At 53.9% G+C, this 23576-nt stretch overlaps 8 protein-coding genes across 8 annotated transcripts; 5 read left to right on the top strand and 3 right to left on the bottom strand.

Annotated features, from left to right (window-relative positions):
* Positions 1-294: 294 nt before the first annotated feature.
* Positions 295-1289, bottom strand: M406DRAFT_256282 (putative dicarboxylate carrier protein; the record flags this gene model as incomplete). Its single annotated transcript, XM_040917092.1, has 2 exons — positions 295-1086; positions 1179-1289. The coding sequence occupies 2 exons, from the start codon at positions 1287-1289 to the stop codon at positions 295-297; spliced, it is 903 nt and encodes a 300-aa protein (XP_040776863.1).
* Positions 1290-2031: 742 nt separating this feature from the next.
* Positions 2032-3738, top strand: M406DRAFT_351220 (phenylalanyl-tRNA synthetase mitochondrial precursor; the record flags this gene model as incomplete). Its single annotated transcript, XM_040922604.1, has 2 exons — positions 2032-2179; positions 2237-3738. The coding sequence occupies 2 exons, from the start codon at positions 2032-2034 to the stop codon at positions 3595-3597; spliced, it is 1509 nt and encodes a 502-aa protein (XP_040776862.1). The 3' UTR covers positions 3598-3738.
* A 698-nt stretch (positions 3739-4436) lies between these two features.
* M406DRAFT_257758 (insert subdomain of RNA polymerase alpha subunit) lies at positions 4437-5582 on the bottom strand (the record flags this gene model as incomplete). Its single annotated transcript, XM_040917191.1, has 3 exons — positions 4437-4779; positions 4857-5440; positions 5508-5582. 3 exons carry the CDS (start codon positions 5580-5582, stop codon positions 4437-4439), a joined length of 1002 nt encoding a protein of 333 aa, XP_040776861.1.
* Positions 5583-6005: 423 nt separating this feature from the next.
* Positions 6006-7165, top strand: M406DRAFT_322146 (GrpE-domain-containing protein). The gene is made up of 2 exons (XM_040919605.1): positions 6006-6376; positions 6439-7165. Exons 1-2 carry the CDS (start codon positions 6074-6076, stop codon positions 6880-6882), a joined length of 747 nt encoding a protein of 248 aa, XP_040776860.1. The 5' UTR covers positions 6006-6073; the 3' UTR covers positions 6883-7165.
* Positions 7166-9473: 2308 nt separating this feature from the next.
* Positions 9474-13092, bottom strand: M406DRAFT_276631 (DNA replication factor C, large subunit). The gene is made up of 2 exons (XM_040918292.1): positions 10167-13092; positions 9474-10116 (listed from the first exon to the last, which is right to left on the bottom strand). Exons 1-2 carry the CDS (start codon positions 12971-12973, stop codon positions 9789-9791), a joined length of 3135 nt encoding a protein of 1044 aa, XP_040776859.1. The 5' UTR covers positions 12974-13092; the 3' UTR covers positions 9474-9788.
* A 261-nt stretch (positions 13093-13353) lies between these two features.
* On the top strand, positions 13354-14388 carry M406DRAFT_290184 (ribosomal protein L16; the record flags this gene model as incomplete). Its single annotated transcript, XM_040918891.1, has 2 exons — positions 13354-13758; positions 13816-14388. The coding sequence occupies 2 exons, from the start codon at positions 13354-13356 to the stop codon at positions 14128-14130; spliced, it is 720 nt and encodes a 239-aa protein (XP_040776858.1). The 3' UTR covers positions 14131-14388.
* Positions 14389-14864: 476 nt separating this feature from the next.
* M406DRAFT_346075 (putative replication factor C 38K chain) lies at positions 14865-16397 on the top strand (the record flags this gene model as incomplete). The annotated part of the gene is made up of 3 exons (XM_040922143.1): positions 14865-14951; positions 15024-15646; positions 15729-16397. The coding sequence occupies 3 exons, from the start codon at positions 14865-14867 to the stop codon at positions 16075-16077; spliced, it is 1059 nt and encodes a 352-aa protein (XP_040776857.1). The 3' UTR covers positions 16078-16397.
* Positions 16398-19525: 3128 nt separating this feature from the next.
* M406DRAFT_276622 (acetate--CoA ligase) lies at positions 19526-22535 on the top strand. Its single transcript, XM_040918291.1, has 6 exons — positions 19526-19883; positions 19966-19989; positions 20080-20106; positions 20235-21397; positions 21474-21734; positions 21797-22535. Exons 1-6 carry the CDS (start codon positions 19823-19825, stop codon positions 22262-22264), a joined length of 2004 nt encoding a protein of 667 aa, XP_040776856.1. The 5' UTR covers positions 19526-19822; the 3' UTR covers positions 22265-22535.
* The last annotated feature ends 1041 nt before the right edge of the window (positions 22536-23576 follow it).

Below are 23576 nucleotides of genomic sequence, written 5' to 3'. Positions count from 1 at the left end.
TATCAACTCGCATCTAATATGAGCCTCTTCCTACCTAAGACGTGGACTGGGTGGTATTTTTCAGGTTGACTGGCAGGTGATCTGCACTGCTGTAAGATGGGGAAGCCAAAAAAAAAAAAAATTTCTTATTGTGCAGACTATCGATGCAATGGTACCTGAACCCCTTCGCCCTTCTCTAAGGTGAACGCCGCCCCTGATGCTGGCAGATACAAATTTATGCAGAGGTCATATGCCCATCTCGATGTACGCCACGTATGTAGTGTGCTGTCCGCCTGGTAACGATATCTCGCGCTCCTACTGAGGTTCAGCCAGATCCTCAATTTTTCTGTATGCCTTGCGGTGCATCTCTAGAAAGATGAATGTACAAATCGTCTGCGGCCCGAGTCGCAGGAAACTGGGAACCCAGCCCTTGAACATCCACGCCGGGCCTTCACTTGCAAAAAGGTCCTTCAGCAGGGCAGCAATGTTTATACTCTTCCCGCTTGCAGACATGACCCTCGTCTTCACAACGTCGATGGGAGAAGTCACCGTCGCGGCCGTGACCCCAGCCAGGAACGAGGCCGTGAAGTGTGTCGCGAGATTGTCCGTCATGGGCGTATGCCCTATCAGCAGTTTCTTGAACGTGTCGTAGCTTGCCAGCTGGCTGGCCGTCATGGCGGCGGCTCTTAACGAGTTGGGCAGCACGCCTCTAAACCATGACAGTAAGCCCTCTTCCCTCGCCATCCTCAGCATGCCGTCCAGTGCATGCTTGTAATTCCTCCTCTTCTCGGGCGGCAGGGCGGCATCATGTTGCATCCTGACATTGGTGATATCTGCTGCATTACCTGCTATGCCACCAATAAATCCAGACGTACACGACAAGGCGACAAGGACGGGGAACGAGGGCTGTTTGCCGTTGTTCTTCTTGGTCAGTCGGGTCTTGAGCTCCTCGTATATCCCAAAGCGCGTGGTACTATATGTGATCTGCCGGAGGAGGGAGGCAGACAGACCGGCGTAGAGGCCTAGGAACCCGTTATTCCGGACGATGTATTGGAAGGTTCCCAGCATACTTGATGGCATACTGCCGGTGCGCATCTGTAGTCGGACCTGGGATTGAACACGTCAGGACCTCTCTCAGGACAACGCAGGACGATCTGGGGATGCTAAGAAGGTGGAAAGGGTTGACAGTGCGAGCACACCTTGACCAGGTCCAATGGATGGGTTACGCATGCGGCCATGCTACTTGCGCTGCCTCCAAACCAGAAGGGATATCGTATGGAGGCAGCGTGCTTCTGCTGACCATCCTTCATGGTCAGAGCTGGCCTTGAAGGCGCAGCAGCAGCAGAAGAGGCAGCTGTGGCCTCTGTCTGCGACTGCATGGGCGACTGTCTCGTTTCACACCAAAGGCCGGCCGGTGCTACATGCACATTCCTTGACGAATACCTGGGGAGGGCCTAGGAGATGAAAGACGGAGACAGGTGAGGTCTTTGGAGCCCGGGGGGGGGGGGGCGGCAAGGCTCTCCAAGCACACACACAGAGAGAGAAATGCTATGATTGTGTAACATCAGCCGTAGGAGGGCGCGGATGACGACGAACAAGTCGACTACTCGAGTGTACTGCGCCAACTGATGTTGAGATCAAGATCCAAATCCAGATTCAGACCCAAGCCTATGCCCAAGCCAAAAGTTAGATCCAGATCGCAATCCCAGACCGAGAGAACCTATCTCCTGCTTTGCCGGCACGATTTCTGCGGGCCCTTGCAAACCCATCCGGCCGGTTTTTGCGAGCGACAGAATTGACAATGCAGGGCCCTAATCGTCATCATGCATGAGCCAGGGACCCTTGAGTCTCACCACTTTTGCGGCAGGCAAACCCTTGACAAGCCAATGTTTGCTTCTTTCCCAAGACTTCCGACCTCGACAGAAATGCTTCGACAAGATCCCCCTCAACCTAGCTATACCAAGGCTTCGCATGAGGGCTAAGCGTGGCGCCCATACAATACACTTGTGGAGATGGCATGACAGAGCCACTCGTCTGCTGTCTAAAGTCACAATGGCCTCTCAATGGCGACTCATGATACCACTGGCCCCGTCCAAGCTCCGTGTTGCTGCGGCCCTCCAACAGCCGCCGCTCCTCAGCCTCTTGCGCAGGAGCTCCAGGAGCCGTCCTCAGCCTCCACGGACGGTGGCTTACTCGACAGGTGAATCGACCCAGATCTCCATAATATGACAAAAGTCGACCTTGCCTGTCTGACAAGATGAAGCGGCCGCCCGCGCGCCGAGCACGAGTATACCCTTGACGGTTGAGATCGACGGCAAGACCTGCACGACTGACAGCTGGTTCAACGCCCCAGCAAATGTCATTACTGCCGCTGCCCGCAAACTTCACCTCCAGCAAGATCATCCCGTGGCCATCACACGACAGATCATCGAGCGCGTCTTCCCGGGCCCAACCTACAAGTACTATAATACCTTCCACCCCGTTGTGTCCGTCCACGAGAACTTCGACTCGCTTGGCTTCCCCCCGGACCACCCTGGCCGCGCTCGCTCTGACACATACTATATCAACGAGTCGACGCTCCTTCGAACACACACGAGCGCACACGAGGCCGCGATTTTTAAGGCCAACGAGAGCAGCGGCTACCTTATATCCGCCGATGTATACCGCCGGGACGAGGTTGACCGGAGTCACTACCCGGTGTTCCACCAGATGGAGGGCGCCCGGTTGTGGGACCGCTCTTGCGTGCCAGGCGGCGATGTAGCAGCTGCTGTGTGGGCGGACATCGAGCAGCTGCCCAAACACGACATCAAGGTAGAGGACCCCAACCCGCCCTTCCACCCGGGGCGGAACCCCCTGCAGGCTGCGCACCACTCTCCGGCCGAGGCTGAGGCTATCGCCGCGCACCTGAAGCGGTCACTGGAGCTGATGGTGGTGGAGATCTTCACACGTGCAAAGGCGGCTGCCGCAAGGAGCGATCCCCATTACAAAGATGAACCGCTGCGGGTGCGGTGGGTCGAGGCTTACTTTCCCTTCACGAGTCCCTCGTGGGAGCTCGAGGTGTACTACGACGGCGACTGGCTTGAGGTGCTTGGGTGTGGCGTCACCCAGCAAAGCATGTACATCAATGCAGGCCAGCCTCAACAGCTAGGCTGGGCGTTCGGCATCGGGCTTGACCGCATCGCCATGCTACTATTTAACATACCTGACATCCGACTGTTTTGGTCCACCGACCAGAGGTTTCTGTCCCAGTTTGCCGGCGTCTCGGGCAACTTGGACTCGTTAAAGCGGTTCGTGCCGTTTTCCAAGTATCCCGAGTGCTACAAGGACGTTTCCTTCTGGCTGCGCTCGACGTCGTCTGCCGGCGGGAACGCCAGAGCGAATGTGCATGATTTCCACGAAAATGATGTGATGGAGATTATACGCAGCATCGCCGGCGATGTGGTCGAGGACGTCAAGCTTGTGGACGAGTTTACGCATCCCAAGACGGGCAGGCGAAGCATGTGCTACAGAATCAACTATCGAAGTCTGGAGAGGACACTCACCAACGCCGAGACGAACCAGATGCATGAAGAGGTCACAAGGGCCCTAGTTGACAAGTTGGGCGTTGAGATCAGGTAACGCTTTTCCGAAAGCCCCCAAGGTGTGTAGCTTGACAAGCTTGGCAGTCTCGTGGTACATCCGTTATAAGGCAGGCAGGCAGGCTGCTTGAGAGTATGCCTACGATATGTCCATAGACCAAATCCAACTTTACTCACCTCCATGCCCTCCAAACTTACTCGATCTAGGCACCAGAAGCCTGTCTTTTACCCGGGGCTCTACGTTGACATATTTCTTGTCGAATCGTGGGCGTAGCTGTCACAGGTCTAACGCCTAAATGTGGTTGAAAGAGGCACTAGGAAAGAGTTATGACGACCACAAGTACACGTTGGGGACCAGTCAGTCACAGCGTGAATTGCACCTGAGGTTTTTTTCTTCTTTCCTTTTTTGCTTTTTTGCTTTTTGTTCTGCACACAATGTATAGACTAACTCCAGTGCCGACTGCGCGTACCATTTCCTAGACCTTTGATCAACGCCTTTCCCTTGTCAGAGGACCCGAACCAAACATGACGCCGTCCCATGCAGTGAGGGTATCTGGTGTTTCTCTTTTCTCTTCCCACGTTGAGTATCCTCATCCCCCCTTTAGACTGCTGACGAGGAACTCGTCCCCGCACGGGTGTTGTGCGCCTTCCTCGTTGCCGTTCATCACACCCCCCACCCCTCCTTGATTACCAATTGCCAGATTCTAAATGAAGGGCTTTACTGTCTCACCTCGACGAGCCACCGGCCTGTCAGTCTCGAACGAACTCCGTGCCTGATGAGTGGCCTGAGTCCGTCTGCCGACAGCCAGCAGCATAACAAAACTAATCCATGGCCCGAAACGCCTCATCACCAGCAATAAGTCCTCCCAATGCTGGTATTTAATACCCTCCCGGGACATTGAAAGGCGTTGTGGCATAAGGTGTCGTGCCGCCACCCACAAATGGAGTCGTATAGCCCTGGTCTTGACCCCAGCCATCTCCGCCACCAAACTCGGGGCTTCGAGGGCCGGCGTAGTCACCACTAGTCTCATCCTCCGTCAGCCCGTGGATTAGACCCGCAAGCTTCTGCTGCATGACAGCGATGCCCTGCGCGATGATCGCGTCGGGCTCCAGATTTCCTGCGCTCTCAACCTCAAAGTAGAACTTGCCGGGTACCGCATCCCAGTCAAATGCCTGGGCTGGTTGGCGAGGCTCTTCAAAGTCTGCGTACTTGCTTCGAGGCCTATAGAGGGGAAGTCAGCATGATGCGGAGAATATGCCTCTCAAAAAAAGGGGAGACGGGGGGGGGGGGCATCGTACCACTCGTCCTCTGGCTTCGCACCCTCGCCCTTGCCCTCAAACCACAGATCGGTGTGGCCCAGCTTGTTGTGAGGATCGTACTCGAAGCCCACAGCCGCGGTTGGGGCCCACTTGGCATGTTCCTTGGCCATGCCCTTCTTCGCAATGCATTTTAACCTCAGCTCCTGGCCATCCCGCAATTTCGCGATGAGAGGGCCCTGCCCATCGGGATCGTTGATGACAGGTGAGCCAACCCACTCGTTGGGTCGCATGGCGTCGACGACGAGGTCACGGGCGTAGACCTTCATGATCTCGCCATGGGTGGTACACTTCGCATGTAGGGTGAGCTTAATGCTGCAGAGCTCGCAGTACTGTTCACACTCGCAGTCGCGGGTATAGATGACGTCGTCGGCGTTCTTGGAGTTGAGTGGGATGAGGCCCAGGCGATGGGCGATGAACTCGTCGGCCAGAACGCTACTGTTTTCCTCGATTTCAACCAGGTCAATAGCGATCGTCGGGACTTCGGCGAGGATGATGCGACGTAACGCGTTGGCGAGGGAAAGGTCGACGTTGGCGAGGTTGAAATTGACGTGATGGCTGTCGGCCTACCGTGGGCGACCACATTAGAACACCACAAAACTACCTCTTGAGCGCTGTGCGCCCTTCCCTTACCTCTGTGATCTTGACCTCCATCGGCTTGACCGAGTCGCCATCCATCATCATCGGGTCATTGCCATAGACATCCATTGTGGCGTCCAGCTGATACTTCCAGCTTCTTTTCAGGTGCGCAGGAGCCAAAGGCGGAGCGCTGCGCAGATAGATATCTTGGCCGTCCAAAAGGTTGCTTGAGAGACGCAGGTCTTGCAGAGGACGAAGCACAAGACAGTAATTATGTGGGTGTGAAGAGTAGTAGTTGAACGGGGAGAACGAAAATGGAGGGCAAAGGAGCTGTATTCAGAGGGTTGTGAAAGTTGAAGACGAATGAGTAAGTAGCACTGCTAGAGGGCGGGTGGCCCTAGGCGGGTTTGGTGTCCTTATCAGCTTATCGCCAGGCCTGCCATGCTCAGCATAACCAGCGAAGATTTGCAGACCGGACCTCGGAGGCAGGCAGGCAAAGAAGGCACTGTATAAAATTTCCAAGTACCCTGGAACCCAGCGTCATGGTGGAAGATTAAATTCTTCGAGCTCAACCACACCACCTGCCACAACTTTCATATAGGTTCTAGGCCACGTTGAAGATGCTCCGACAAGCCCTCGTTGCTCCTTCTAGAGCCCTTCGCTCGACATCTCGCTCCCTTGCGAACCAGCGACTCTTTTGCCCACCACAGACCTTTGTTGCGCCCATCGCAGTACGGAGGATACAACCGGCGGCAGCGAGATGGTACAGTGAGGCAGTTAAGGACGAACAGAAGAACGGCGATGCAGAGACCAAGCCGTCCGCGGAAAGTCCAGAGTCCACCTCTGAGCCAGCCGAGGACGCAGCTGTCACAGAGCTCAAGAAGAAGCTAGAAACCAAGGAGAAGGAGGCCGCAGACTGGAAGGTTGGTGGCGCACGCCTTCGTAACACCCCGTCGTACTCAGTTTGTGCTCACACCATGCCTAGGACAAATGTCTCCGCTCTATCGCCGATTTCCGCAACCTTCAAGACCGGACCCAACGCGAGGTGAAGAACGCCCGCGAGTTCGCCATTCAGAGCTTTGCCAAGGATCTCGTCGACAGCGTCGACAACCTGGACAGGGCGCTCTCGATGGTGCCAGCAGCCAAGCTGGCCTCTGATGAGAAGTCGGATGACCTCAAGGACCTGGTGAATCTGTACGAAGGGCTCAAGATGACCGATGACATTCTTATGAATACCATCAAGAAGCACGGCCTCGAGCGTTTCGACCCGACCGGAGAAAAGTTCAACCCCAACGAGCACGAGGCAACCTTCATGTCGCCTCAGGAGGGCAAAGAGGACAACACCGTATTCTACGTCCAGCAGAAGGGCTTCAAGCTCAATAACCGGGTACTTCGCGCCGCCAAGGTGGGCGTGGTCAAGAACAAATAGGGAGACCCCCCTCTCGAACCTTAAGCGGACATGATAAACTACCCTTTTTCGTGTTCCATTTGTACTATTACTTATGTGATGGATGCCTCACGAGAAAACCACACAAGAGATTGGCATTGGCGTTGGGGTGGACGGGATCATACATGCTCCTCTCTCATCACGGAAAAGTATATGGCGCGGCTGGTCACAGGGTCGTTCTCGGGATCTGAAAAGTCAAGGATCTGCATCACTACCCATTGTACATAGAGACCAACAGCACCGAATCTTCATAGTTTCGGAAGACATAAAGGCCCCTCTCACGTTAGGCATCAGCAATGTGATCGTACAGAGCTTCAGCCAAACCGTAATTTGCGTCGCAAGATCGTTGCGTGCTGGGCCGAATTCTCCCTCATCGAGTACCTAAGTTGGTTCAGTCCAGAATGAGGGAAAACCATGCTGATTCTTCCACGTAAGTTCTTTCTTTCAAGAGAAATTGCGGCGGTTCTTCCTCACTTCCAATGGCTCCCAGACGTGGGGGAACATCTTGAACACCTCCTCAGGCGTCTCCTTGCCGAGCACGACGAGCAGCTTCTTCTGGTAATCCTGCATGTTCGCGTATTCGTTGCGAAGCTGCTCGTTTTCCTTATACCGGGCCTTGACCTCGGCGAGCTTGGCCTTGCTCTCGTATTCCAGACTGCGAATGTGCCGGTCGACGGACTTGAGAATACGTCGGTTGCGCATATTTTGCTGCAGCGCCAGACAGTCGCCCAGTTTGCGGTTCTCATGCTTCAGACGGCGCACCTTATGCCGGTAGTCTTCGTTGATCAAGTTCACCTGCTCCTCGTTGTACTGGAGAAACGCAAGTTCTTTGTGCTTGTCTGCAAGAATGGCGTTCATCTGGTCAAGGCCCCAGTACTTCTCGACGACGCTCTCAACAGCGAACTGAGATGAACCAAGCTGAATGTTAGAGGATACGTTTCGAAGTGGGAAGTAATATTGTAGGCAAGGAGACTGACGCGGCTGAAATTTTGGACGTCCTCGGTAGACCCGACCCCAAAGGACGGCACGGTGTGGGTGATGCCCTCGCGTAAAGCTTTAGCCAGCTCGGGATCCATGCGATCTATTTTCCGGTTGTAGAAGTCGTAAGGGAGAGTTGCCTTCATAGCTGTCCTCTAAAGATCAGTACAGGGCAGCCAATTGGACAACGTGTGCGACAAGTAGTTCGTTTTTGCTCACGTGGGGGAGACCAGACGATAGACGGCTGAGTCTTCGCATACTCGCTGCAGGCCGCAGAGAGGGGTTGGCCGTCATCCTCGTCAATCTGAGCTTGGCGATCGCGAAACTTCGGGTCTCGTGGCTTGATTGTGTTTGGAGATGGGGGTCGCTGGCGCTCCTCCTAGACTTCGTTGTAAGTATGATCTATGCGACGCCTTCCAAGCTGTGAGATCACTGCTTACGGGTAGCTTGTAGGTCTTTCGAGTCTCCCATATTGACTGATACTTGTCTCCAGGCGCATCCCATCGCTTTGCGCCCTGAGCCCAGTGCGCAAAGGTGCAAGGAGATATCCGACCATTGGAGGGATCGCCCTCATCGTCCGAGACCTCGCTAGCAGCATACTTGTGCCAACCGTCGCTCTGCTTTTCACGGTTCTGCCAGATCGCCTCCAGCTCGTCGCGATCGAATGACTTAGGGACCTTGAGGTGCTTGATCTTGGGGCGCATGTACTGAAATACGGCGCGACGTTCCTCCTCGGTGTATTGTGTTGGGCCATGAGCATCCCATGCGCACTTCTCTTTGATGGACCCTGTGATATCGTCGAACATGCTGGGACGTGTTTTACTTGTAAGCCATTGAAATCGTCGTAACCTCGAGGGATGCGAAAACGTACCCAGACACTCCCACTTCAGACTTTGCATTTTTCTTGTCCTGCATGCCTATCCAGCTCAGTAAAGGGTCCTCGACATCTGCACCTGGTCCTCGCATGGCAATATAAGCCTGCATCGTTGACGTTGTCATGTCCCACTTCTTCGCGTGGTCCTTTCCCTTGGAGCACCCGGGGAAAACTATGCCAACCGCGGCGTCTGAAAGCGAGTGTCAGAAAGAAAAATGTGAGTTGCATACAGTCAGCTCCTGGGGATAACGCGTGCCTTGCTTGCCGTTCTGGCGACCCTTTCTTGCGGACATTTCCTCATAGGGCGCTGGTTGAACGCAGTCCGACCTATACCGGTGCTTCGAATACATGTTGGCGTTAAGATGTGGCGCCTTTGCAGAAGAGGCAGTACGAGAAGACGGCGTTTGTATCAAGCTATGTTGACCAGAAATGGAAGTAGAGTTGTTTGATGTTGACGCAGTAGTGAAAACATCACTCCCATTGGGAAGAGAGCCAGCCATACTTTGTGCAGTTGGGTATTTGACGGGGCTACATAATACAAAAGTGTGGGAGCTGTCGACAGAGGCGTCGAGCTCAAGTGAGGCTTGTTAGAAAATTGAACAGCAAAGGGATAGGTATACTTCAGTCGAAACAGAGGCCTCTTTCAAAGCCACTAACAGTGTCCAACATTGAGGTGTGTATCATCATGCTCATAAGACACAAAGCAGGCCTATCATGGGATGCTATCTCCATTTCTTAGATGATGTTTAGGCTATCTACTGGCTCATCATTTGCAGACATGTGAGTCTGAGGTTTTGTTCAACAAAGGCGTGCTCTACACGAGTGCCATCCCTTTCAACAACCATCCTAGTCATAAAGAATACCTCCAGCAAGCCCAAAATAGTTTGTTTGAGACGCATGTCACGCATGCTCGGAAAGCCACGCCTGCTAATGGGAAAATGATCTCAAGGCAAATGACAACCGTCTCATACCAGGTATTGTTGCAGAAAACTGACCACCTGTGACCTAAACCGCCTTCCCACTTGCGAGGTTGGGATTATTTCTTCGCCTTACCTTTGGCAGCAGCCTTTCCTTTGCCACGACCCTTTTGGGTCTTCTCAGCACCATCATCCAGTTCGTCGACCTCATCAGCCGCCTTCTTCTTGGGCACTCGCTTAGCCTTAGCCTTGGGCTTCTTGATATATTTGTCCTTCTTGAGATCGATCTCGTCGTCGTCGTCGTCGTCTACGGGCTCGGCAAGGTCGGCTTCGTCATCGTCTGCATCTATGGCATCTTCGATGTCGGGCACCTCTTTGCTTGCCTTCTTCGGCTCGGCAACGCTGCTGGCCTTCATGAAAGGTACCGGATGAGACATAGAATTATACCTGCAATAGTCAGCTCAGTGTCGACCGTCACGGCAGGCTGATTCACTTACACCCTCGTGAAGGCGGACTTGGTCTGCGGTTCAATTTCGACCAGGCTCTCAGCCTGCGGCCCAACGCCGAGCTCTTTGATAGCGTCGAAGTCTTCCCTTGTCAAGTAGTAGCTGTCCATGAGATTGATGACGTCCCCAACGCAGTCCTTGCCCTCGAATGACAGGCGTTTGATGAGCTGGTACCAGAGAACAGGTAGGTACTGCTGACGGATCTCATTTGCGTCTCCAGAAGATTTGAGCCGCATGTGAGAGTGGATCTCACGAGTGAAGCGACCGAGCTTGCCTTGCTTGCTATTGTTGCCAAGCCACGAGGTGAAATTGGAGCCAATCATGCTACCAGACACGAAGCTCGCAGGTCGGACAGTGCTGAATACCGCGTGTGTGGGCATGAGGCTCCATTGTTGCTGCGAACCGTGGATCATCTTATCTACGAGATCGCCATCGCTGATGCTCTCAGCCGCTTGATCCACGAGCTCCAGATACTTCAGGTTCTCCTCTCGCTTGTTATATCCCTTGCCGCTTAGACCCGCCGGTTTGGCCTTGAGATAGTTCTCCTGGATCATCAGATAACTGAACTCGTGGTCGTTGAAATACAACTCGATCTTGTCATTCAGGGTCGCTTTGCTCGCTGGGTTGAACAAATTGCCACCAAGCAATTTCTGGCAAATGTCCCATGGCTTCAGTATGACATGCTTCTCCCACGCCTTAGACATGGACTTGCTTTGGTCAAAGTCCATGGCTGTTTGATCGAGTTTGATAGTGGAGAGCATGTTGATGATCTGTCTGATGTCCTTGTTGCTGCCCTCGATGAGAGCGTCAACAACCTGGACGGGTAGCTTGAGGCCCTCTCGGTGGCAGATGGTCATGATCCGTGAGCGAACCTGATCCACGGTAGGCCGTCTGAACTGGATATCGTAGGTAACGTGATCAAATGGCTTCATCTTGGGCAGCCTCCGTTCGTTGCAGATCAGGATCAAGGGTACCTCGGTCTTCTTGCAGAACTTGGCCAACGCGCCAACGCCGCCCCGGTCACCTGCTGACATGCCATCAACCTCGTCCATGATCAGGACAATGTTTTTCTTGGCATTCTCAAGCTTCTTTCCATCGCCTGCAAAGTACCCAAGCAGAGATGTGTTGTCCATGATGTCGCTGACTCCGTTCTCCACCAACTTCTTGCTGCGGGTATCACTGGCATTGCTCTCAATGACATCAAAACCTGCAAGCTTGGCTGCGAGATGTGCGGCAGTCGTTTTGCCGATGCCTGGAGGGCCAGACAGGATGATTGCCCGGACGCCACCCATGCCGTCCGCGCCGCGCCTCTGAAAATCGTACTTTCGGTTCTTGGGCCAAGCTTGCAGCCAGCTCTGTATCTTCTCGACATTGGTCTTGTTTCCACAGATGTGGGCTAGTTGTGTAGGGGCATATTTGGTAGTCCACAGCTGTGCGTCGGCAGCAACAGGCTTTGGCGCAGTGACGCCTCGAGCAGCAGCAGCTTTGCGAGTTTTCTCAGCTTCGGCACGGAGTGCCTTCTCTTCTTTCTCGAGCTCGGCGGCTGCCTGTTGCACCTTTTTCTTGTCTGCCTCTTGTTTCTCCTTGAGTTTCTCCGCATTCTTGCCAGATCCACCATTCGCGGGCGCTCTGCGAATTAAGTCGAACAGACCGTTGTCGTCAATAGTCTTGATACCGAGGTCCTTGATCTTCTTCAATTTGGACGGGCCGGCGTCGTCACCAAGCACCACAAAAGTCGTCTTGCTGCTGGGCATTCCTGTGACCTTGCCTCCGTAACGCTTGACTAAAGCTTGGCCATCGTCCCGGCCGATCGTTTTAAGCTGGCCAGTGAAAACGAATGTCATGCCAGTGAGACAGCCATCGGCGCCCTCGGGGATCTCAGCCGCGCCCTCCATCGGAGGAGGACCAGAATTACCACCAGCTTTGTGCCAGTCAAATTTGGCATTTGGGTCTTTAGGCGGTGGGGTGGGTGGCCTGACCGTGGGCACGGAGTTCAGGAGCGCCTGGAAGTCTGCATCTTCCGTTTCCGGTTCCTTCTTCTTCCTTGGGGCGCGAGGCTTCGATGCAGCCGCTTTCTTTCGCGGCGTTGCCTCGGGCTCGTCATCATCGTCAGACTGTGGTGATTTGCGCTTCTTAGAAGTGCTCGTAGCTTTCTTCGATACAGGCTTGAAGTCATCTTCTTCACTCTCGGACACGTGAGCCTTTGAAGTCTTGGCCCGGGAAGCGATTCGCTTCGGCTTGGGTAAAACCTCCTCCTCGCTGTCCTCCTCCGCATATTCGTCATTCTTCCTCTTGTTGCGGCCCTTTACATCTGCAGCAAAGATGTCATCTCCATCCTCGTCACCGTCCTCCATATATGCATCCTCGTCATCGTGCGTTGTGGTTTTGGTGTAAGACGCCGTCGGTCTCGCTCTGACCGCACGTTTCGCATTCACCGGGGATACCGTAGCCTTGTTTCTAGGGCTCTGACGGAGTGGTGCCTGCATGGTAGGTTTACTGGGGGTGGTTTGAGTCTTCGCTTTCTTCGAGTTGGTAGATGAAAAGTAATCGTCTGCAGAGATCTCTTTGCCTTTTAGTGACTCGGAAGCAGCGGCCTTTTTCTTGGGTGTCGACTTTGGTGCTGCCTTTGCTGCCGTAGCTTTGGGCTTTTCAGCAGGCTCATCATCTTCATCGCTATCTTCAATGATCTTGCGAGGTCTGCCCCGGCCCTTCTTAGGAGGTTCTTCTTTCTTCGGCACTGGTGGCTTTGCGGAGGCTGCCCCTCCTTTGGGGGTGAAGAAGTTTCGAATGTCGGGCATTTTGAGATCAGCTGGACACCACAACTGAAATGATCTGATCTGAACTTCCTAAAAGATTTCACAAGTGTAGGGGTCAAGTTGGTGGTGCAAGCCAACCAGTCAATCGAGAAGGAAAGAAGTTGCATGGAGGTGGGTGCGTCGTCAAAGATGCAGGCGTAACTGACAAGACGCGCGCGACGCGTTGATGGGAGGTAAGTCTACTTTAAAGTGGGGCTACTTAGGCAGCTCAGGCAAGGCTCATACGTAAAAAGCTCGGGCCACCAAGACCCTGTCTTGCCTGCCTAACGTTTTTTCTAAGAGCTACCTGATCGGAAGGCGTTCCCGAGTCCGAGCGACACCACAACTTAGACACCTCTTGCGACGCCGAATTCCAAGAAGAGATGAATCGCCAAGGCTCATCGATCTTGAGTGCCCTACAAGGGCTGCGGATATCTGCCGCCACACCAACACTCTCCTTGAACGCCGCAAGAACGGCCAGTCTAGCCCCACATGTCAGAACGTTCACCTCGACAGCGCCCCAGCTGGGCTCATGGCTGGAACCATTCATCGATCGGACCAAGAAGATGCAGAAGGGCAGACCAAGAGTGGCTACGGGTGGTTCGGTGAAGGGCACGACAATCATGATTGGGGACTACGGCCTGCGGATGGTCGACCACCACAGGAGGATCAGTGCAGCACAGCTTAAGCTTGCGGAAACCACCATAAAGCAGAGATTGCGAGGGCAGAGATATCGATTATACACAAGGGTCAACTGCAATATTGGCGTCTATGTTAGCGGAAACGAGGTGGGTCACTTGTCTCCGTCCGGGCAATGGATCTATGATGGCTAACGAGACTGTTAGATGCGTATGGGCAAGGGAAAGGGATCCTTTGATCATTGGGCAACCAGAGTGGCGGTCAATAGGGTGATCTTCGAGATAAGAGGAGCACTTCACGAGCAAGTTGTTAGAGATGCCTTCCGTCTTGCGGGGAACAAGCTGCCAGGCCAGTACGAGTTCATTAAGAAGGGAGAGCCCCCAGTCGTCGGCATCACGAAGCTGAAAGGGGTCACAATTGATGATCTCAAGCGACCTTGGAAGCAGTTGCCCACAGCAGAGAAGCCAGAGGTCACCCCAGCAGCGACAACAACCCCGTCTTCAGTCCCTCCACCATCGTAGGAATAGCAGGATCCGAGTTGGATGCATAATACGGCTGCACAATGTATATATTTGGGACCTGGGCGACTTTTGTTCCATGCTAAAGAATGGGGCATGCTCAGGCGGTGGATGCCTAGAACTGTGATCTGCAAAGACGTATACACACTCAGCGCTCGACGAAGAGGACGAGCGGCTGAGTCGGATATGTTCTCAAGACGTCTACCGTTCATTAATACCCGAGAATTTACGAACAAGCAAAGAGACTTAAGATTTGCAAACAAGGGCCAGCCTTTCATATCTTCAAGCTTACTTCAGGGCATTTGGGTGTCATAGACTGTCAATTAGGGAGCGCAGTGCTCGTTACTGCTCCTCAGCAATAATTTGACCATCTGTACAGGCCGGAGGCACCAAATTATTTTTTCTTCTTTCGCATGAGATCACGTACAACAAATTTTTTTTTGGATGCTAGCTGTGCCGGATTATGAATCTGTGTATTGTTCTTTTTAAATTCTGAGGCCAGTTGTGGTGGTACCTCAATGGGTTCCCAATACGAGGGTTAGGGCGTGCAGCACTCAATTAAGTCTTCTCCTCAGCAGAACGCGTCTAGGTGGGGTCCGACGCGTCTGGGTCCGTCACCCAGGCGGCACCTCTCCTACTCAAATTACCCAACCCCATCAGCAACTTCCACATTGACTGGGCGCCCAAGCAATCGGCAGTGTCCTCTTTGTTTGACTCTGTTCGAGGGCGCAGTCAAGATGGCATTGATCGTCGACAAACACCGGCCTAGATCTCTGGATCAACTCACCTACCACCCAGAGCTTTCCGAGCGCCTCAAGTCGCTCGTATGTGCTCCTACCCAACCCTTGATATATCAAGGCCTCAGTAGACCTAACTGACGCCAATATTTCCTACAGGCCCAAAGCGGAGACTTTCCACATCTCCTCGTCTACGGACCCTCCGGCGCTGGCAAGAAGACCCGTATCGTTGCGACGCTGAAGGAGCTCTTCGGCCCCGGCGTCGAGAAGATTAAGATCGACGCGCGCGTATTCCAGACCACCTCCAACCGTAAGCTCGAGTTCAATATAGTTGCGTCCGTATATCATCTCGAGATCACTCCCAGCGATGTGGGCAACTACGACCGTGTAGTGGTTCAGGACCTTCTGAAGGAGGTCGCGCAGACACAGCAGGTGGACACGGCAGCGAAGCAGCGGTTCAAGGTTGTCGTGATCAATGAGGCGGACCACCTGACGCGCGACGCGCAGGCTGCGCTCAGGAGGACCATGGAGAAATACAGCCCCAACCTACGCCTCATCCTTCTGGCAAACTCGACAGCCAACATCATTGCGCCGATCCGCTCGCGCACGCTGTTGGTACGAGTCGCAGCGCCGACGCATGCGGAGATCTGCGAGGTCCTGGCTCTGTCCGCGAAAAGGGAGAACTGGCCGGTGGTGGAGGGCTTGCACCAGAGGATAGCAGAGGAAAGTGGACGCAATCTTCGAAGAGCCTTGCTAATGTATGAGGCGGTCCACGCGCAGAAGTAGGTGTTCCGACAACTCGCGAACTCACGCTCAGACGACACATTTGGAAGAGCTTTTGTGCTGATCGAGTTACTGCTGTAGTGAAAAGGTTACCAACACAACACCAATACCACCGCCCGACTGGGAAGCACTCATTGAACAGATTGCGAGGGAAATGATGCAAGAGCATACGCCCGCGCAGATCTTGGTTGTGCGGGCGAAGCTTTACGATCTCCTCACGCACTGCATCCCAGCCACAACCATCCTCAAGACCCTCACGTTCAAGCTTGTTCCCAAAATCGACGAGGCCTTGAAGGGCGATGTCATCAAGTGGTCGGCGTTCTACGAGCACCGAATCAAGACGGGCACCAAAGTCATTTTTCACCTCGAGGCGTTTGTCGCCAAGTTTATGAGAATCTTGGAGATTTATCTTATGGAGATGGATTTTTAGAACACAACATCTGACACCTGAGACCGCACGCAGTCTTTTCCTTTTGGGCCAGCGGCAGTGGGCATGGCTTATGCTCATTCCTGTCCCTGCACATGGCAAGGCCGATACGTTTACATGATTAGGTGCTTCCAGCGACGAATATGACAATATTCACACCGAGGCAAAAGAAATGGGCTTGGAGCCCTGGGAGAGATATCATTAAAGGCGTTCCGGATGAGGGAGGGTGTGCAATGAATAACAGGGTGGACTTCTGGGGGCAGCGTGCTTCAGTTTCTAGCATCCGGTGCAGTGCACAAATCCAGAGCGAACACAGGAACATGAATATTCTTGATTGCGTACCATCCTGTAGGCTTGGCCAAGACGAGTATATCCGCGTGCCGTCCCTCAGCGAACAGTGTGGTGTGTACTGTACAACCACGCACTCGAAAATGCGTAATCGGTTATGTTGGCTGCCGCCGAGGCTGCCAGTGCAGGCTTCATAGGACCGTGCCGAGAGCTTGTGCGTTTGTCCTAATGCTAGGATTCTCTACCGAGGTCTCTTTTGCGGCACACATCTTGCCTATCCGTCGAGGGTCCGGAATAGTCTCTTCACAGAAGGGACATTGGGAGGCGGCGGCATGGTACTTGGAGGTCTTGGGTTTCATATGAGAGATAAGCGCCTGAATGCTGCCTCTTACTATGTATCAAGAGACTACTATGTGTATGCATGTACGTACCACGAACACAGTGCTATGTACATAGTGTACTTTGACATGTGTGTATCGTAGTGATAACAAGGTTACAGGTTCCTTTTGTCCATGCGGCAATGCAACCCCCTCGGCTTTTGGCGTCTCGCATCAGTTGGTTTCAACAGACCCGGGACTCTGGACGTAGACCCTCTCATTTGTCGGAGCCGTCCTGTCAACTGGGGGGAATGAGGTCATCTGGTACGGCGGGGAGCAGTCTGGATGGACCCCAGGGCTGAGCTGAAGAGGAGGAAGTTTCGTGATGAAAAAAAAAAGAGGCGAGCAAGAAAAAAGATATGTACTATGTTACCGAGCGAATCGGACTACTACTAGATAGAGGCCTGGACGGGTGGGAGGATGTTTTCCGTTTTACCTCGGGAGACAGCTATTTTAACTTCAGTATGCGAATCAGAAGATACCAACACAACGGGGCGAACAATGGTGATTACCGAATCCTGCCGTGAGTAGAGAGGCCCGTGTTCCTGCTTTGTCCGCAGAGCCTGATGCGGATCTGTCAAGCCAGCCTTGATAGCCCTACGGATCCGCAGGGTGTGATCGAATCATCCTGTCTTTGAATTTGCACTAAGCTTGCTATGGTAGAGGCTACGACCAAGCGGGCACGCCTGCATTGATGGTGGTAGTTCCAGGTGCAGACCACTTAGGTATAATTGTACTATGGTACCTGCAGGACCATGGAATATTGTATGGTGAGTACACACCAAAGACGGATCGTCATCGAGCCGGTCTTTGTGCTTTAAGTGCTCGCACAAAACAAATACCTTCAGCCATCCAGTCCACCATACTGAAAGGAGGACAGGTCAAGACGAAGCGGGGTGTATCCGGGGGGGAGGGGGGAAGCAGGGGGGGGAGGGGGGACCTTTGTCGATGACAGCGACTAGCCGAGACGGGCTTGAATCTGCCACCGAAAGGCACGGCTACATAGCAGATGCTGGTTCTCTTGGTCTCGTGGGCCTTTTCCCCGTGGTCAAGCAATCATCCAACCTTGTTGGTAAACGGCGCTACCCCAGGCGAGATGTGGGGAAGTAAGAGAATAGCGGCTTGGTGGGGAGGCTGGAGAGAGAGAGAGCTAAAGGTGTTGGGGCAATGCGCACACTCTAATGCTTGGTGGGAAATGGTAGAACGAGGATGTGTTCCCCCTTCCGAGTCTTCCAGCACATTTATTTGTCGACAAATCGGGAATCTGGCTTGACAGACATCCGCACCCAGAACATTATACGTTGCAATCCTGGTCGCCTGGTACACTGTGGCCCAGCTGCGGGCTGTAATACTCTCGACGCTTTTGACGTATTGACATCGGAGGCGAGAGGGCGAGGGCGAGGGCGAGGTCGAGGGCTTCCCTTTCTGTGTGTGTGTGTGTGTGCGTGCGTGCGTGCATGGTGTGAGACAAAGACACAAAGATGCACCTCAGGTGTGACAAAGGCTGCGCCAGGCTGAATGGGAGGGTATGATGGCGTTGGGGTCATGCGGGGCTGGAGTCCGAATAGACGCTGATGTCCAAAACGAGCATACTAGTTAGTACTTACATACATAGTACACACATTCTGCGTTCGGGATGGTGGATGCATTTGTCGCGGGCCCGAGACCGAATGCAGTCATCAAACAAGTGACTAGTACTGTCTGTGTAATTAACGACTGTCGTGCCAGGGGGAAAAGAGAGAAAAAACCACCGAAAAAAAAAACAAAGAAAAAGTGGACAGGGGGTGTTCGCGCTTTCGCTTCTCGCCGTTTCTCGAGATTGGGTAATTGGAGATGCGATTGATATGACTGGATCCAAAACACAACCGCGGCTATCTTCCGGAGAAGAAGAGAGCATTCACCTGTTTGTATATAGTACATTCGATATGCCGAGCCTGTGTGTCCAGGACTTGCACTGATTCATTTCATCCGAAGACCGGACATGGAAGGGGAAAGGATAAGAAGGGAACTAGATGGAACAAGAATTGGAATTAAAGAAAAATACATTGCGGGACAATGCAATGGCTTTACTCCGCCATTCCCGCACAGCATGCACCCAGATCAAAGCTTCGACAATGGTGGGCGACGAGTCCGGACGGACGGAAAGGCTAGGCCGCTCGTAAAGTGGCCCTGGCAGCTGGTCGTGCGCTGCAGGGTCTCCCTTTTCGCACTGCTTCTGTGAGTACGTAGGAAGTAGTTAGAGGTGGGACCTCAACCTCAACACACCTCATGGCTGTGGGGAAAAAGGGCACCCACGCCGTCCTCAAACCCGGCTGGGTGGAAAGTGCGAGGTGCTAGCATGGCAGACCAGCCAATAGACAACCCTGGTGAGCCAGGGACCAGTGCAGATGATCGGCGTACAACAAGTGCCCATGGTGCCATTGTAAGCTCCCCTCGGACACAAGGGACCTTGCGTACACGCGGTAGGGTGCAACGTACTATGTACATATCTGTACGGTAACAGAGAGAGATATGCGGACAGGGATGGGAATCGGGATGGGCGAGTGGTACCACACTCTGGTGATGAGTATCGTTGGGAAAGTGGACGGGGATGCGGGTGCAGGTGCAGGTGTTGGTGCGGTGGGATGTACTTGCTGCAAGTGTGGACGAAGGGTGAGTTTTGGAGGGGAGGGGAAAGGTACAGGGCTACCTGTCTTGGTTACAGCGTATAATACAAAGCTACCCCCCTGCCTTCAACGCACACCTAACTTCACCTTGGGTCCCCCTCCTCAATCTTACACCCTCTCCATCTTCCTTTTCCTCCCCTTCTTTTTTTTTATTTCTCTCCCTACACCTCAACTACTCCCAGTCGCTGGTCACATCATTACCATTCAACTCTAGTCCTTGTGTGTTGCTTTCCTTTCGTGGTCAGCAAGTTGTGGACACAGACCCGTCGAAGACGGCGCGGAGCCAGCCAACAAGACAATCCCCCCAACAGCTACCCCGCCATCCATCGCCAGGCCTGACAACCCCAAGAACAGCTGCCATCTTTGCACATACACACAGCCGCACTCACCCAAACACACGCACAAAGCCAGCTCAACATGGCACAAGGAGCACCCAAGAACCCAGTGGTCCTCGAGGCCCATGAGGTGGACACATTTCGTGAGTGGCCTCGTCCTGCCCTGCCCTGCCGTATGAAGCAGAAAGGTGTGTGGACCAGTGGCACTGACAAATCGTACCACAGATCCTCCTCAGAAAATGCTTGACAGTATGTAATCCCGCCGAGACAGCGCTCGCCCAAGTTGTAATTGCGATCAACGAGTGCACCCTCGGAACCGGAGCTGACATTCTGCTGCAGAGCATCCGAGCAAACCTCACCTGTCTGGTATGTCGCCGCTTCTTTTTTCTTCGGTCGCATGGTTATTGTTGGTTCTCCTTTTGGGAAAAGTGCGGGGTGGGGAAGAAAGGGTGAGTCGTGAGGGCGCAACTGGGACTGACTCGTACGATTTCCAGGGCTGGAGGACTATCAGCAGCTTTACAAGCAGTCCATCACTGAACCGCAAAAGTTCTGGGGCACCAAGGCCCGAGAGCTTCTGACCTGGTCCAAAGACTTCCAGACCGTTCACACAGGAACCCTGCAGGATGGCGACAGTGCCTGGTTCCTCGAGGGCGAGCTGAACGCCTCGTACAACTGTGTCGATCGGCACGCTGCCAAGGACCCCAACAAGGTGGCCATCATCTACGAGGCAGACGAGCCCGAGGAGGGCCGCAACCTGACTTACGGGCAGCTGCTCCGAGAGGTCTGCAGGACCGCCTGGGTCCTTAAGCAGATGGGCGTCAAGAAGGGCGACACTGTTGCCGTGTATCTGCCCATGATCCCCGAGGCAGTCATCGCCCTGCTTGCCATCACCCGCATTGGCGCCGTCCACTCCGTCGTCTTTGCTGGTTTCTCGGCTGACTCTCTGCGCGACCGTGTCATTGACGCTCAGTCCAAGGTGGTCATCACTACGGACGAGGGCAAGCGCGGCGGCAAGCTCATCGGGACCAAGAAGATTGTGGATGACGCTCTCAAGCAGTGCCCCGATGTCAGCCATGTCCTGGTCTATAAGCGGACGGGTGCCGACGTGCCATTCACTAAGGGTCGGGATTGGTGGTGGCACGAGGAGGTCGAAAAGTGGCCTTCTTACATCGCACCAGAGCCCATGAACTCCGAGGACCCGCTTTTCCTCCTGTACACATCAGGGTCGACTGGCAAGCCCAAGGGTGTCATGCACACCACGGCCGGTTACCTGCTGGGAGCTGCCATGACTGGCAAGTATGTCTTCGACATCCACGATGGGGACCGTTATTTCTGCGGTGGTGACGTGGGTTGGATCACCGGCCACACGTACGTCGTTTACGCGCCCCTGCTGCTTGGTGTCTCGACGGTCGTCTTTGAGGGTACGCCTGCATACCCCGACTTTTCTCGCTACTGGGAGATTATCGACAAGCACCAGGTGACCCAGTTCTACGTGGCGCCTACTGCCCTGCGGCTGCTCAAGCGCGCCGGTGACCACTTTGTGAAGAGTAAGATGAGCCACCTCCGCGTCCTCGGCTCTGTCGGAGAGCCTATCGCCGCCGAGGTGTGGAAGTGGTATTTCGAGGTTGTCGGAAAAGAGGAGGCACAGATCGTTGATGTAAGCTGCGGCTGGTTCCTCGTCCCCCCCCCCCCCTTCCCCTAATTGAATGGGTAGTAAATTGACTTGGGGGCAGACATACTGGCAAACCGAGACCGGATCCAACGTCATCACGCCACTCGCAGGTGTCACGCCTACCAAGCCTGGCTCTGCATCTCTACCATTTTTCGGTATTGAGCCTGCCATCATAGATCCCGTCTCCGGTGAGGAGATCCACGGCAATGATGTGGAGGGTGTCTTGGCCTTCAAACAACCATGGCCAAGCATGGCGAGGACAGTGTACGGCGCCCACAAGCGCTACATGGACACGTATCTGAACGTCTACAAGGGCTACTATGTGAGTAGACAACAAACCTTGCCACCACTTTCGAGAGTTCTGTGCTGACCAGGGCTTCATAGTTCACCGGTGACGGCGCTGGCCGGGACCATGAGGGATTTTACTGGATCCGCGGCCGTGTTGACGATGTGGTCAATGTCAGCGGTCATCGTCTGTCCACAGCAGAGATCGAGGCGGCCTTGATTGAGCATCACGCTATCGCCGAGGCTGCCGTCGTTGGTATCGCCGACGAGCTGACCGGGCAGGCTGTGAATGCCTTCGTGGCCATCAAGGACGGCAATGAGTCCTCAGACGCCCTGCGCAAGGAGTTCATCCTGCAGGTCCGCAAGAGCATCGGGCCTTTTGCGGCGCCCAAGGCTGTTTATATCGTTCCAGATCTGCCCAAGACCCGCTCGGGTAAGATTATGCGGCGTATTCTCAGAAAGATTCTCGCGGGCGAGGAGGACCAACTTGGCGATACTTCCACGCTGTCGGACCCCTCGATTGTGGATAAAATCATTGCCATCGTGCATGAACACCGCAAGAAGTAAATTTAGCCTGTGTGTGGTGGTTACCTTGGCTGTAGTCGTACTGGCTCCATCACATGGCGTGCGCTACTGAGATAGGGAAGGTCTGTGGTCCGCCATGAAGGTGCGAATTTGGATACCAACTAGAAGGATGAGGAGGGAGGCCTATTCCGTGTCAAGCACATTCAGTTGAATGGGTACAGGAGTCAGAACCTGAACTGAAGCAACTATTTTTTTCGTCTATACATGTAAGGAGCGACTATTGTCTAGCGTCTATCAATAATTGTTGCAAAGGCTTGGCCAACGACGCGACCTGCTTAAAGTGGTCCCATGGTGCTAGAGCGCGCAACCTCCGTTGTTAGTGCGGTGCACACCACCACGATCTCGTACAAATTAGCATATGCGTCGTCATCGTCAAACTTGGCGCGGTGGCGGGCACCGCTCGGCATAGCTAGTGACTTTGCCTGCGCCTCACGTTGAGAGATGGTACGAGGCGATAAGTGCCACGCGCACATCACCTCCCCCTTCAGTTTCTTGTCGATACAAGTCAAATCTGGTCATTCAGGTTGGTCGTGTGATGAATAGCTGTTTCCTATCATATTCCTGCCAAGAGCAGCAGCTGTAGCATAAGCTCTGGGCCCATGAAGTCAACGGCTCCGGAGGCCCGACAGCGCGGTGAATATATTGAGTCACGGTAAAGGTCCAGAGGTCTTGGCTTGGCTCTACATCAACCGGCCGGGTTCAGGACATCAAAAGTTGATATTTGAATGTCAAAGGGTGAAGTAGTTCCAGGAGAGAGGCTTATTTCATCCTCTCTCAACCCCCGCCCCTCTCTGTTTCCAACTGCTTAGAATGTCCTCTCATAGCGGCCATGTTGGCCCAAGGGGGTTTACAAACATGAGTCCCTCGGGAGGTATTCCGAGTCTCGACGGTAGGATGCCTACTTGCCTGCCAGCTTCTGAAACCAGTCTGACGCTCATTCTCGAAGCCCAGGCTTATTGCAGTGGCGCGCGGTAAAGAAAGAAGCAGCTATGCGCGGAAAGCTTCACGCACCGGTGTGCCACGCCCTAATTCCATGGGAGTCAGAGCCCAGGAAGAATGAGGATGCTCTCCGCTCCGGACACCTGTTGTCCAGGAAATTTCATGTTATGCCCCAAAGAGTCTCTTGACGAGATCTGATTAGTCGTCTCGATTTATTGAGGGATGATGCTCTGTAATAGAGGATCTTACTGCTTGGTGTTAATTAGGAGGCCGGGGGCCACCTGTTGGTGGAGTGTCAGCATGGCAGCCTAACAATTGTACACTGCATGAGAAGTGAGTTGTTCTTCCCCGCTGT

Source organism: Cryphonectria parasitica, assembly GCF_011745365.1.
Source record: "Cryphonectria parasitica EP155 unplaced genomic scaffold M406scaffold_4, whole genome shotgun sequence".
NCBI lineage: Eukaryota > Fungi > Ascomycota > Sordariomycetes > Diaporthales > Cryphonectriaceae > Cryphonectria > Cryphonectria parasitica.
This window is presented reverse-complemented; position numbering and strand designations above follow the sequence as displayed.

Excerpts from the sequence above, each read along its gene's own strand:
- M406DRAFT_322146 (XM_040919605.1), top strand. The coding sequence starts at position 6,074 with ATGCTCCGACAAGCCCTCGTTGCTCCTTCTAGAGCCCTTCGCTCGACA. Across the intron at positions 6,377-6,438 it reads AGGAGGCCGCAGACTGGAAG|GACAAATGTCTCCGCTCTAT; the intron begins GTTGGTGGCGCA and ends CACCATGCCTAG.
- M406DRAFT_276631 (XM_040918292.1), bottom strand. The coding sequence starts at position 12,973 with ATGCCCGACATTCGAAACTTCTTCACCCCCAAAGGAGGGGCAGCCTCC. Across the intron at positions 10,117-10,166 it reads AAGTCCGCCTTCACGAGGGT|GTATAATTCTATGTCTCATC; the intron begins GTAAGTGAATCA and ends TGACTATTGCAG.
- M406DRAFT_276622 (XM_040918291.1), top strand. The coding sequence starts at position 19,823 with ATGGCACAAGGAGCACCCAAGAACCCAGTGGTCCTCGAGGCCCATGAG. Across the intron at positions 19,990-20,079 it reads TCCTCAGAAAATGCTTGACA|AGCATCCGAGCAAACCTCAC; the intron begins GTATGTAATCCC and ends ATTCTGCTGCAG. Across the intron at positions 21,735-21,796 it reads ACGTCTACAAGGGCTACTAT|TTCACCGGTGACGGCGCTGG; the intron begins GTGAGTAGACAA and ends AGGGCTTCATAG.